Source organism: Pseudorca crassidens, chromosome X, assembly GCF_039906515.1.
Source record: "Pseudorca crassidens isolate mPseCra1 chromosome X, mPseCra1.hap1, whole genome shotgun sequence".
Lineage (NCBI taxonomy): Eukaryota > Metazoa > Chordata > Mammalia > Artiodactyla > Delphinidae > Pseudorca > Pseudorca crassidens.
The window spans coordinates 101,758,658-101,770,824 of record NC_090317.1 but is presented as its reverse complement, the minus strand read 5'-3'; the positions used below and the strand labels follow the sequence as shown (position 1 = coordinate 101,770,824).

General features: G+C 45.9%; 2 protein-coding genes across 2 annotated transcripts in view; both read left to right on the top strand.

Annotated features, from left to right (window-relative positions):
* Window positions 1–12,167, top strand: part of CFAP47 (cilia and flagella associated protein 47) — a 520,230-nt gene that overhangs the window by 23,401 nt on the left and 484,662 nt on the right.
* On the top strand, window positions 10,102–11,296 carry LOC137216846 (melanoma-associated antigen B4-like). Its single transcript, XM_067722957.1, is given in 3 exon segments — window positions 10,102–11,104; window positions 11,139–11,244; window positions 11,247–11,296. Coding segments are annotated over 3 exon segments (1,023 nt in total). The 5' UTR covers window positions 10,102–10,237.

Here is a 12,167-nt window from a genome sequence, read left to right as displayed (position 1 = left end):
GCTTAGTAATGTTGAGCACCTTTTCATACACTGTTTGTCATTCTTATGTCTTCTTCAGAGAAATGTCTATTCAGGTCCTCTGCCCATTTTTTTTTTAGTGGATTTTTTTTTAACATATTTATTGGAGTATAATTGCTTTACAATGGTGTGTTAGTTTCTGCTTTATAACAAAGTGAATCAGTTATACATATACATATGTTCCCATATCTCTTCCCTCTTGCGTCTCCCTCCCTCCCACCCTCCCTGTCCCACCCCTCTAGGGGGTCACAAACCACCAAGCTGATCTCCCTGTGCTATGCGGCTGCTTCCCACTAGCTATCGATTTTATATTTGGTTTTACTATATTTACGTTTGGTAGTGTATATATGTCCATGCCACGTTCTCACTTTGTCCCAGATTACCCTTCCCCATCCCTGTGTCCTCAAGTCCATTCTGTAGTAGGTCTGCATCTTTATTCCCATCCTGACCCTAGGTTCTTCATAACCATTTTATTTTATTTTATTTTTTTTACATTCCATATATATGTGTTAGCATACGGTATTTGTTTTGCTCTTTGTGACTTACTTCACTCTGTATGACAGTCTCTAGGTCCATCCACCTCACTACAGATAACTCAATTTCGTTTCTTTTCATGGCTCAGTAATATTCTATTGTATATATGTGCCACATCTTCTTTATCCATTCATGTGTTGATAGACACTTAGGTTGCTTCCATGTCCTTGCTATAGTAAACAGAGCTGCAATGAACACTGTGGTCCATGGCTCTTTTTGAATTATGGTTTTCTTCAGTGATCACTTCGTTATTAGGTAGTGTATTGTTTAGCCTCCATGTGTTTGTATTTTTTACAGATCTTTTCCTGTAATTGATATCTAGTCTCATAGCGTTGTGGTCGGAAAAGATACTTTATACATTTTCAGTTTTCTTAAATTTACCAAGGCTTGATTCGTGACCCAAGATACGATCTATCCTGGAGAATGTTCCATGAGCACCTGAGAAAAATGTGTATTCTGTTGTATTTGGATGGAATGTCCTATAAATATCAATTAAGTCCATCTTGTCTAATGTATCATTTAAAGCTTGTGTTTCCTTATTTATTTTCATTTTGGATGATCTGTCCATTGGTGAAAGTGGGGTGTTAACGTCCCTTACTATGAACGTATTACTGTCGATTTCCCCTTTTATGGCTGTTAGTATTTGCCTTATGTATTGAGGTGCTCCTATGTTGGGTGCCTAAATATTTTACAATTGTTATATATTCTTCTTGGATCGATCCCTTGTTCATTATGTAGTGTCCTTCTTTGTCTCTTGTAATAGTCTTTATTTTAAACTATTTTGTCTGATATGAGAATTGCTACTCCAGCTTTCTTTTGGTTTCCATTTGCATGGAATATCTTTTTCCATCCCCTTACTTTCAGTCTATGTATCTCTAGGTCTGAAGTGGGTCTCTTGTAGACAGCATATATATGGGTCTTGTTTTTGTATCCATTCAGCCAATCTGTGTCTTTTGGTGGGAGCATTTAGTCCATTTACATTTAAGGTAATTATCGATATGTATGTTCCTATTCCCATTTTCTTAATTGTTTTGTGTTCGTTATTGTAGGTCTTTTCCTTCTCTTGTGTTTCTTGCCTGGAGAAGTTCCTTTAGCATTTGTTGTAAAGCTGGTTTGGTGGTGCTGAACTCTCTCAGCTTTTGCTTGTCTGTAAAGGTTTTGATTTCTCCATCTAATCTGAATGAGATCCTTGCTGGGTAGAGTAATCTTGGTTGCAGGTTTTTCTCCTTTATCACTTTAAATATGTCCTGCCAGTCCCTTCTGGCTTGCAGAGTTTCTGCTGAAAGATCAGCTGTTAACCTTCTGGGGATTCCCTTGTGTGTTATTCGTTGTTTTTCCCTTGCTTTTAATATGCTTTCTTTGTATTTAATTTTTGACAGTTTGATTAATATGTATCTTGGCGTATTTCTCCTTGGATTTATCCTGTATGGGACTCTCTGTGCTTCCTGGACTTGATTAACTATTTCCTTTCCCATATTAGGGAAGTTTTCAACTATAATCTCTTCAAATATTTTCTCAGTCCCTTTCTTTTTCTCTTCTTCTTCTGGGCCCCATATAATTTGAATGCTGGTGCATTTAATGTTGTCCCAGAGGTCTCTGAGACTGTCCTCAGTTCTTTTCTTTCTTTTTTCTTTATTCTGCTCTGCAGTAGTTATTTCCACTATTTTATCTTCCAGGTCACTTATCCGTTCTTCTGCCTCAGTTATTCTGCTATTGATCCCATCTAGAGTCTTTTTCATTTCATTTATTGTGTTGTTCATCATTGTTTGTTTCATCTTTAGTTCTTCTAGGTCCTTGTTAACTGTTTCTTGCATTTTGTCCATTCTGTTTCCAAGATTTTGGATCATCTTTACTATCATTATTCTGAATTCTTTTTCATGTAGACTGCCTATTTCCTCTTCATTTGTTAGGTCTCGTGCGTTTTTATCTTGCTTCTTTATCTGCTGTGTGTTTTCCTGTCTTCTCATTTTGCTTAACTTACTGTGTTTGGGGTCTCCTTTTTGCAGGCTGCAGGTTCGTAGTTCCCGTTGTTTTTGATGTCTGTCCCCAGTGGCTAAGGTTGGTTCAGTGGGTTATGTAGGCTTCCTAGTGTAGGGGACTAGTGCCTGTGTTCTGGTGGATGAGGCTGGATCTTGTCTCTCTAGTGGGCAGGTCCACGTCTGGTGGTATGTTTTGGGGTGTCTGTGGACTTATTATGATTTTAGGCAGCCACTCTGCTAATGGGTGTGGTTGTGTTCCTGTTTTGCTAGTTGTTTGGCATAGGTTGTCCAGCACTGTAGCTTGCTGGTCATTGAGTGAAGCTGGGTGCTGGTGTTGAGATGGAGATCTCTGGGAGATTTTCGCCGTTTGATATTATGTGGAGCCTGGAGGTCTCTTGTTGACCAGTGTCCTGAAGTTGGCTCTCCCACCTCAGAGGCACAGCACTGACTCCTGGCTGCAGCACCAAGAGCCTTTCATTCACACGGCTCAGAATAAAAGGGAGAAAAAGTAGAGAGAGTATTAGTAGAAGTAGGAAGAAAGAAAGAAAGAAAGGAAGGAAGGAAGGAAGAAAGAAGGTAAAGTATAATAAAGTTATTAAAATTAATTATTAAGAAAAAAATTTTAAAACAAATGGACAGATAGAACCCTAGGACAGATGGTGGAAGCAAAGCTATGCAGACAAAATCTCACACAGAAGCATACACATACACACTCACCAAAAGAGGAAAAGGGGAAAAAATCATAAATATTGCTCTCGAAGTCCACCTCCTCAGTTTGGGATGATTCGTTGTCTATTCATGTATTCCACAGATGCAGGGTACATCAAGTTGATTGTGGAGATTTAATCCGCTGCTTCTGAGGCTGCTGGGAGAGATTTCCCTTTCTCTTCTTTGTTCTCACAGTTCACAGGGGCTCAGGTTTGGATTTGGCCCCGCCTCTGCGTGTAGGTCGCCGGAGGGCGTCTGTTTTTTGCTCAGACAGGATGGGGTTAAAGGAGCCGCTGATTCAGGGTCTCTGGCGCACTCAGGCCGGGGGGCGGGAGGGGCACGGAGTGCGGGGCGAGCCTGTGGCGGCAGAGGCTGGCGTGACGTTGCACCAGCCTGAGGCCCGCCGTGCGTTCTCTAGGGGAAGTTGTCCCTGGATCCCGGGACCCTGGCAGTGGCGGGTTGCACAGGCTCCCCGGAAGAGGGGTGTGGATAGTGACCTGTGCTCACACACAGGCCCCTTGGTGGCGGCAGCAGAAGCCTTAGCGTCTCCCGCCCGTCTCTGAGGTCTGTGCTTTTAGCTGCGGCTCGTGCCCGTCTCTGGGGTCCGTGCTTTTAGCCGCGGCTTGCGCCCGCCTCTGGGGGTCCACGCTTTTACCGCAGCTCGCGTCCGTTTCGGTTCCGCGCTTTTAGCCGGGACTCCCGCCTGTCTCTGGGGTCCGCGCTTTTAGCCGCGGCTCGCGCCGTCTCTGGGGTCCGCGTTTGTAGCCGCGGCTCGCGCCCATCTCTGGAGTTCTTTTAAGCAGCGCTCTTAAACTCCTCTCCTCGCGCACCAGGAAACAAAGAGGGAAGATAAAGCCTCTTGCCTCTTCGGCAGCTGCAGACCTTTTCCTGGACTCCCTCCCGGCTAGTCATGGTGCACTAACCTCTTCAGGCTGTGTTCGCACAGCCAACCCCAGTCCTCTCCCTGCGCTCCGACCAAAGCCTGAGCCTCAGCTCGCAACCCGGCCCCCTCCGGCGGGTGAGCAGACAAGCCTCTCGGGCTGGTGAGTGCCGGTCGGCACCGATCCTCTGTGCGGGAATCTCCCCGCTTTGCCCTCCGCACCCCTGTTGCTGTGCTCTCCTCCGCGGCTCCGAAGCTCCCCCGTCCGCCTCCCGCAGTCTCCGCCCGCGAAGGGGCTTCCTAGTGTGTGGAATCCTTTCCTCCTTCACAGCTCCCTCCCACTGGTGCAGGTCCCGTCTCCATTCTTTTGTCTCTGTTTTTTCTTTTTTTCTTTTGCCCTACCCAGGTACGTGGGGAGTTTCTTGCCTTTGGGGACGTCTGAGGTCTTCTGCCAGCATTCAGTAGGTGTTCTGTAGGAGTTGCTCCACGTATAGATGTATTTCTGGTGTATCTGTGGGGAGGAAGGTGATCTCTGCGTCTTACTCTTCCGCCATCTTCCCCTCCGCCTGATAAAGAGAAATTTTATATCAGAGGATAAGTTCCTGATAGTTCATGTGTTTCAACATAGTTCTGGAGCATGTTTATCTCACACCATCTAGAAAGGCGATATGTAGTACGGAAGAGCATGAGATTCCTGAACCAGACACCTGGTCTTTCACTCCCAGCGCTACCATTTACTAGTTGTGTAATCTTGGGTAAATTCCGTAACCTCTTTGTGCCTCTTTTCTTATCTGTAAAATTGTGATGATAATAATACCTAATTATAAGATTATTTTGAGAATTAAGTGTAGGGCATTCAGCACGGTGCCCACGAATTCATAATCCTTATATATGTGTTAACTATTATTTTATTATCAAAGCATTTTGCTGAGTTTTCATTGAAGGATTAATTGACATTTAATACAGGAAGAATATGGGCCCTATAGATAACCTTAACACTTAAAAACTACAATGTAGAAATCCTAACCTTCTGAGAGGGAATCTGTCACATCTGTAGTCCCTAAAGCACTATCAGATGATTTCCATTAATATTAATTAGGTCAATAAAAAGTATTAATGTTTAAATACAAGCCATGGTTATCAGAAAAAATTATTAGCCTTAATACTTCACTCCCCATTTGTATAGGATAAATGAGGTAATTCAAAAGAGAGAGATTTTATTTTTTATCATTAGTAAATAGCTAAGCAGTGAAGAACTGAGGAACTCAGCTTTGACCACATCTTGGACTAAGTGAGATTTAAGGATTGTTTGGTATCCAAGGATACGTCTTTTTTTTTTTTTTTTTTTTTTTTTTTTTTGCGGTACGCGGGCCTCTCACCGCTGCGGCCTCTCCCGTTGCGGAGCACAGGCTCCAGACGCGCAGGCTCAGTGGCCATGGCTCACGGGCCCAGCTGCTCCGCGGCATGTGGGATCCCCCCAGACCGGGGCATAAACCCGTGTCCCCTGCATCGGCAGGCGGACTCCCAACCACTGCGCCACCAGGGAAGCCCCAAGGATACCTCTTAATGTAATTTCTATAAATCTGAGAAGAAAAGAGATTGTGATGATCTCATTAGAGAGTAATATGTGGAAGAAGGACCGGAATACATTGGAAATGCTGCCTAATGAAAGCGTTGTTTTCATGTATATTTTATAGTTTTTAAGTGATTTTTTTAGCTTAATGTTTTGTAGCTGGAACATTTTATGTCATAATTACTAGTCTCATCAGAGATTTCATTTTTATTTATACAGATATGTGGAATCTATGATTAGATGTGTGCATTTAGGCCAGTTGGACCTCCTTTATTTTACATCAATGTACTTTTGGAATTTGGAATTCTCCTTTTTCAAGTATAATGCATGTATATCTGGCACAGCTTCCTGCTTGACTCTATTGTTGTGCCTTATGTAAAATGACATTTAGTTTGCTTCTCATTGATTAGAATCAATAACATAAGTCATAATTATGTCCTGGAATAATATGCATTTCTAGTCTGGCTGCACTGTAGGTGGTGGGATATGGCCTGGGAAGCTAATCATCCTTTATCATTTCTTTCCACTTGGGAGAGGACACCCAGAACGCTAAACAATCAACTTCGTAACTGAATATATAGGATAAAGTTGTTTATAAATTGGGGTCTCTTGTACTAAGGGGAAATATTAAGACAACTCTTTTTGCAAAACATAAATGGAGAACTAAGGCAAAGATAATTCAATCAGAATTTATGTCATCACCTCAAGATTTCAAGCCAAACCACAAGACTAGTACACTGTAATGTGTATATGTGTTGTGATGTCAATGTCCAATTCAAGTTAACTCTACATTTTATTGATCTGATGAGCACATTTGTTTGCTAAAGCCAAAAGACAATGCAGGTTCCCTGTCAGACTGTTATGATTGAGAGACCCCCTAAATTGTTTGGACTTATTGGCTTAATTATTCCACATTTGGGAATCCATGGAAGGGTCTCTGTTCTGGAACACTGATGCATGTGAGACTGTTGTGACTGTTCTCTTCTTTGCAAAATATTCTACTGCCTTGGCTTCTGTATTAGTCAACATAAGCTAGGTTATGTTAGAGTGTCAAATTAATCCTGAAATCTCAGTGTTTTACCATAACAAAGGTTTATTTCTCAACCACACTACATGTTCAATGGGTATGGGGGAGGGAGGGGCATTTGGGGGTTTTCTCTGGGGCTTACCTATTCACTGAGGCAGGGGAGAGTGGACAGAGAGTCTCTAAAGGGCTCTTCTCTGATTCAGCCAAACCCATCACTTCTTCTCCCATTTCATTGGCTGAAACCAGTCATAAATCCTCGGTTAGCCTCAAGGGGTCTGAAAAATGGAGCTCTCCACGTGTCTGAGAAGAAGGAATATAGAATTGGGTTTGGCGAGCACAGCCCTGTCTGCTACAGTTTTTAAGACACTGCCCTGTCCTGGTTCTTCTATCTCTCAACCTGTTTTTTCTCTGCCTCCTCAATGGACTTCTTTTCCGTCACCCCTTGGGGAACTGGTGCTCCCCAAGTTACCATATCCGGTCCACTATTTTTTTCTCCCCACATCTATCCCCAGGTAACTTCATCCACTCCTCCAGTTCTAACTGCAGACTATCTGCTGCTAACTTCCAGATCTATTATCCCAAGCCCTGACCTACCCACAAAGCTTTAAACATAAATCCAATAATGACTGATTCAAGGATGTCTCAAACTCAATGTGAAAAAATATAAACACATGATTTTTTTTCCAAACCTCATTCGTCCTCTTCCTGTATTCTTTGTCCCAGTTAGTGGCAGCATCGTATTTCCAAGTCTAGATTCCTCCCTATCATTCCCAGCTCTTAATTTTGTACGCCATCTTAGCTAGGCTGTGCTGCACAGTTGTTTAGTCAGTTATCAGTCTAGATGTCCACTGTGAAGGTATTTTTTAGATGCGATTAATAGTTACATCTGTAGGCTCTGAGTAAAGCAGATTGCCACCCATAGTGTGACTGGGCCTCGTGCAATCAGTTGAAGGCCCCAAGAACAAGGACTGAGGTTTCCTGAAGGAATTCAGCCTCAAGAGTGCAACACAGGGACTTCCCTGGTGGTCCAGTGGCTAAGACTCCGTGCTCCCAATTCCGGGGGCCCCGGTTTGATCCCTGGTCTGGGAACTAGATCCCACATGCATGCTGCAACTAAGAGTTCCCATGCCGCGACTAAAGATCCCGCATGCCACAACGAGGACCCGGTGCAGCCAAAATAAATATATAAATATTAAAAAAAAAAAAAAGACTGCAACACAGAAACCCTGCCTGAGTTTCCAGTATGCCTGCCCTGCTATACAGACCTTGGACTCAAGACCGTAACATCTGAGTTTCTAACCTACTGGCTTGCTCTATGAATTTCAGCGCCCCGACTTCCCCCAGCTAGGGCCTTGGGGAGGTGAGGGCTTGGTTCGGAGGCTGGAGGACTCGGGACCATAGAGGGAGGGGTCCCAGGCTCTGATAGACGGCACCAGCAGGACGCAGGGACCGCTGACCCCTGACCCCTGACCAGTGGGAGTCCCCGCAGAGTCCCGCCCCTGCCGTCAGCCCTCGGAGACCCCACGCCGCGCCGGATGCGGCTCCCCCGGATTTCCGCTTCGGAAGTGAGGAGCCCGACCGGGAGCCGCGGCGTTTGTTCGTCCGAGCGTGGGTTTTCGGGACTTGTCCGGAGCCACGGTGAGGACCTGAATGTAGCCTGAAGGGACCTTCCCTCCCCCCTCCCCCCATAGCAAAGGTGACCCACCTGCATCCCACCCCTGCGATCTTGTTCTTCGAGGCCCCAGCAGAGCTATCGGGCTGAATTCGGCCTAGGATGTCTCAGGCAGAAGGCCTTGGTCTGTGAGAGTAGCGCTGATTCTACAAATGGAGAAGATCTAAGTCCTAGATGAGGGCCCTGAGTGCTAGTGAGCAGACCTCGACCCCCAAAGCGGGCCACAGTGAGCAGCGCCCCTGCTCTCAGCTCTAGGAGGCCCTAGCAAGGTAGACAGATGTTGAGTGACCTAAATTCCCCTCTAGTGACAAAGGGAAATGAGGGCTACCTCATGACTCCCAAACTCAGGAGAGGAGGCTCCGGGCGGAGCTGGCAGGCTGTGGTGCCCCCTCATCTCCTCTGGAGATGGTCTCAGGGAGATGAGAGCCTTGGTCTAATGGAATAAGCCCAATTCCGCAAAGGGACCTAGTCCTCAACAGCATTCATGGTTGTGACACCGAGTGGGGATGGGGGCCCCTCCCACAAGAAACGGGGCAGCATAAAGCACCAGCCCTGTTTTCAGGCTTGGGAGAATTGGGTATTTTGACATGAGTTGCATTCACTTATTCCCAGGACATCTCAGGGAGGTGAGAGACCAGGTCAAAGGGGGCAGCCTCGGGTTGGCAAGGGAGGATTTCAGGTTATGCCAGGTGTCATGGTGAGAACCTTGAGGACTGTGGGGATGTCCCACATGAAAGCATTCAGGCCACAAAGAATCCTCACTATTAGCATCCCTGGGAGACCTCAAGCATAGATGTCAGGCAGAAATGCCCATCAGTTCCCACTACAGGCTAACAGGGAAATAAGGGTCTTGGTCTGAGGAGAGTGGTCCCATGTCAGCAGAGGGAGAAATCTTAGACCCTATCAGGAGGCACATTTAGACCTTGAATTGGGATCTTGTGTGGGACCACAAGGACTTCAGCCTGCCTGCAACAGCTTTCATTCTTGGGAGACCACGTTTAGTTAGATACGGTCATCTTCGCTTCCTCCTATTGGGACACAGGCTGGTTGGCTCTTACTATCATATAGGCATCAATTCAGGCAAAAGTTGAGCTTCTCTACCAGGAGCCCAATTGAGGAACCTGAGTGAGGACTCAAAGTGTCCAGCCCAACCCTTGGATTTCAGCCCAAGAAATCTCTGGGAAGGACTGTCAGGTAGAGCGTCTGCTTCACTTCGTTATATCACGTCTAAGAGAGGTGAGGTCCTTAGTCTGAAGGTGCATCCACCAGTCAGCAAATGGAGAGTAGTGGTTCCAAGCCTTTTAAGGAGCCAAGGTGAGGACCTTGAATGATGATCGCAACGAACTCAGGATAGAAAGGACCCTACTGAGCTCGCAGCTCTGGTGTCCCCTGGCAGGGAGGTGGACTGAGGCACCCCTTCACTTCCTTCTCCTGGATCGCAGGGAGGTTTGAGGTGTCAGCTTAAGAGTAGCAGCGGGGAGGGTGCCCAGGCTCTGCAGAGACCTGACATGATAATATTGAAGATGAACCGAGAGGACCCCACTGCCAGCACCTGTCATCACCTGAGTAAATCCAAGGCAGGGCTGATAGGATGTAGAGTAAAACTCTAAGGCCTCTGTGTTTCCTCTATGGGATCCTGGGAGGACAGGCTGACCGGGAAAACAGGAACCTTGTGGGTTCCCAGAGCAGTGCCCTCAAGGAAACTTGCAGAGGCAGCCTTTGATAAAGCCAAGGTGGAATCTCCCTACTTTAAGGTGCTCACGTCATCTCATTCTCCAGCTTCCAGGTGTCCAAATCACCTGTCATTGGCCCACACTCCTGTCTGCTGTCCCTGACCACAGCCACCATGCCTCGTGGTCAGAAGAGTAAGGTCCGTGCTCGTGAGGAACGCCGCCGTAACAGAGGTGAAACCCAAGGTCTTAATGCTCAGGCCACCACAGCAGGGGTAGAAGAGACCACTTCCTCACCCGTTGCTGTTTCTCAGGGTACTCCCCCAAGCTCCGCTGCTGCTGGCACTCGCCAGGAGCCTCAGGGAGCCCCAGCCACTAGCTCTCGTGATGCAGGGGTTTCATGCCCAGGATATGATGTATGTGCCAAGGGCCAAGTTGAAGAAAGTAAAAATTCCTCCCAGGCCTCAACCTCCAGTGATCCTGGAAAGGATCTTGTAACCAGGAAGGCAGGGATGTTGGTGCAGTTCATGCTGTATAAATATAAGATAAAGGAGCCCATTAAAAAGGGAGAAAAGCTGAAGATTGTCAACAAAAGGTATAGGGAGCACTTCCCCGAGATCCCCAGGAGAGCCTCCGAGTGCATGGAGCTGGTCTTTGGCCTAGAATTGAAGGAAGTCAAGCCCAACAGTCATTCCTATGCCCTTGTCAGCAAACTAGATCTCACTGATGATGGGCGTCGGAGCAGTGGCGGGCGGTTTCGGAAGAATGGGCCCCTGATGCCTGTCCTCGGTGTGATCTTCTTGCATGGCGACCGCGCCTCTGAGGAGGAGATCTGGGAATTCCTGAATGTTTTGGGTGTTTTTGATGGAAAGAGGCACTTCATCTTGGTGGAGCCCAGGAAGCTTATCACAGAAGATTTGGTGCAGGAAAGGTGCCTGGAGTACCGCCAGGTGCCCAGCAGCGATCCGCCATGCTCTGAGTTCCTGTGGGGCCCGAGAGCCCGCGCTGAAACCAGCAAGATGAAAGTGCTGGAGGTTCTGGATGCAGAACCAGAACCGTATCTCCATGGATCTGGAGATCCATGATACGGTCCCCACTGCCTTCCCACCCCACAATGAAGAGGCTTTGAGAGATGAGGGAGAGAGAGCCCGAGCCAGGGCTGCAGCCAGGGCTGGCACTACTGCCACAGCCGTGCGTGTTCCAGGGCCACATCCAGCCTCTCCTCACACCCCTAGTGAGGTCTGAAGCCCACCCATTCTTCACTTTGTGGTTGGAAAAGCCTGTTAACCAGTGTTCCTGATATGCTTAAATAACTTGTTGACTTTTTTCCTGCATTTTTAATTGGTGTTCCTTTCAACAGAAAGTTTATTTAGATTCAGAATATAAGTATATGAATGACATGGATCACACACTTATTGCTGTTTGTCAGATTTAGGAGTAAGAATTCTGTTGTTTGAAATACAAATTGGAAATCCTTAAATCACTTTTGTGGTCCAGAAAAAGAATAACATCACTTTAGGATAAGAATATCCTCGGAAACATGAAAGAACAGCACGCTAAAATAGGATCAGAAGATAGCTAGGTAGCTAGATGGAGAGATAAGATAGATAAGACAGAGAGAGAGCTAAAGGCAAAGTTGATCAATTTCTTGGTTTGCCTTACTCCATTTAGTCTTTCTTTTGTAAATTTAAAAGATATATACTGGATTTGCTTATGGTCTTCAAGAATGTTTGAGAATACAAATTATAGCAAATGATTTGTACATGACTCTTATTTTACACAAACATTAACTGAGCATCTGCTCTTAAGAAGTCTCTGTGCTCGTACTGGGGATGTTTAATCAAAAAAGTCCTAGCCTCTGCCCATGCAATTACAGTTTCTCAGAGAAGCTATTATTGTATGGAAAAGGGTGAGATACTCTCTACTTCAAGAAGAGCAAGTAAAAAAGCAGGGTAAAGAGAGGGTGGAGAGAACATATTCCTTAGTTTTCATTATTAAAGCAGAATTTTGGCTGATTGGGAGGATTTTTTCCGGCTAGAATGCTGCATATTCTCTGACATATCTTAGATGTAAAAAAAAAAAAAATCCCAGCTGGATTGATGGTAA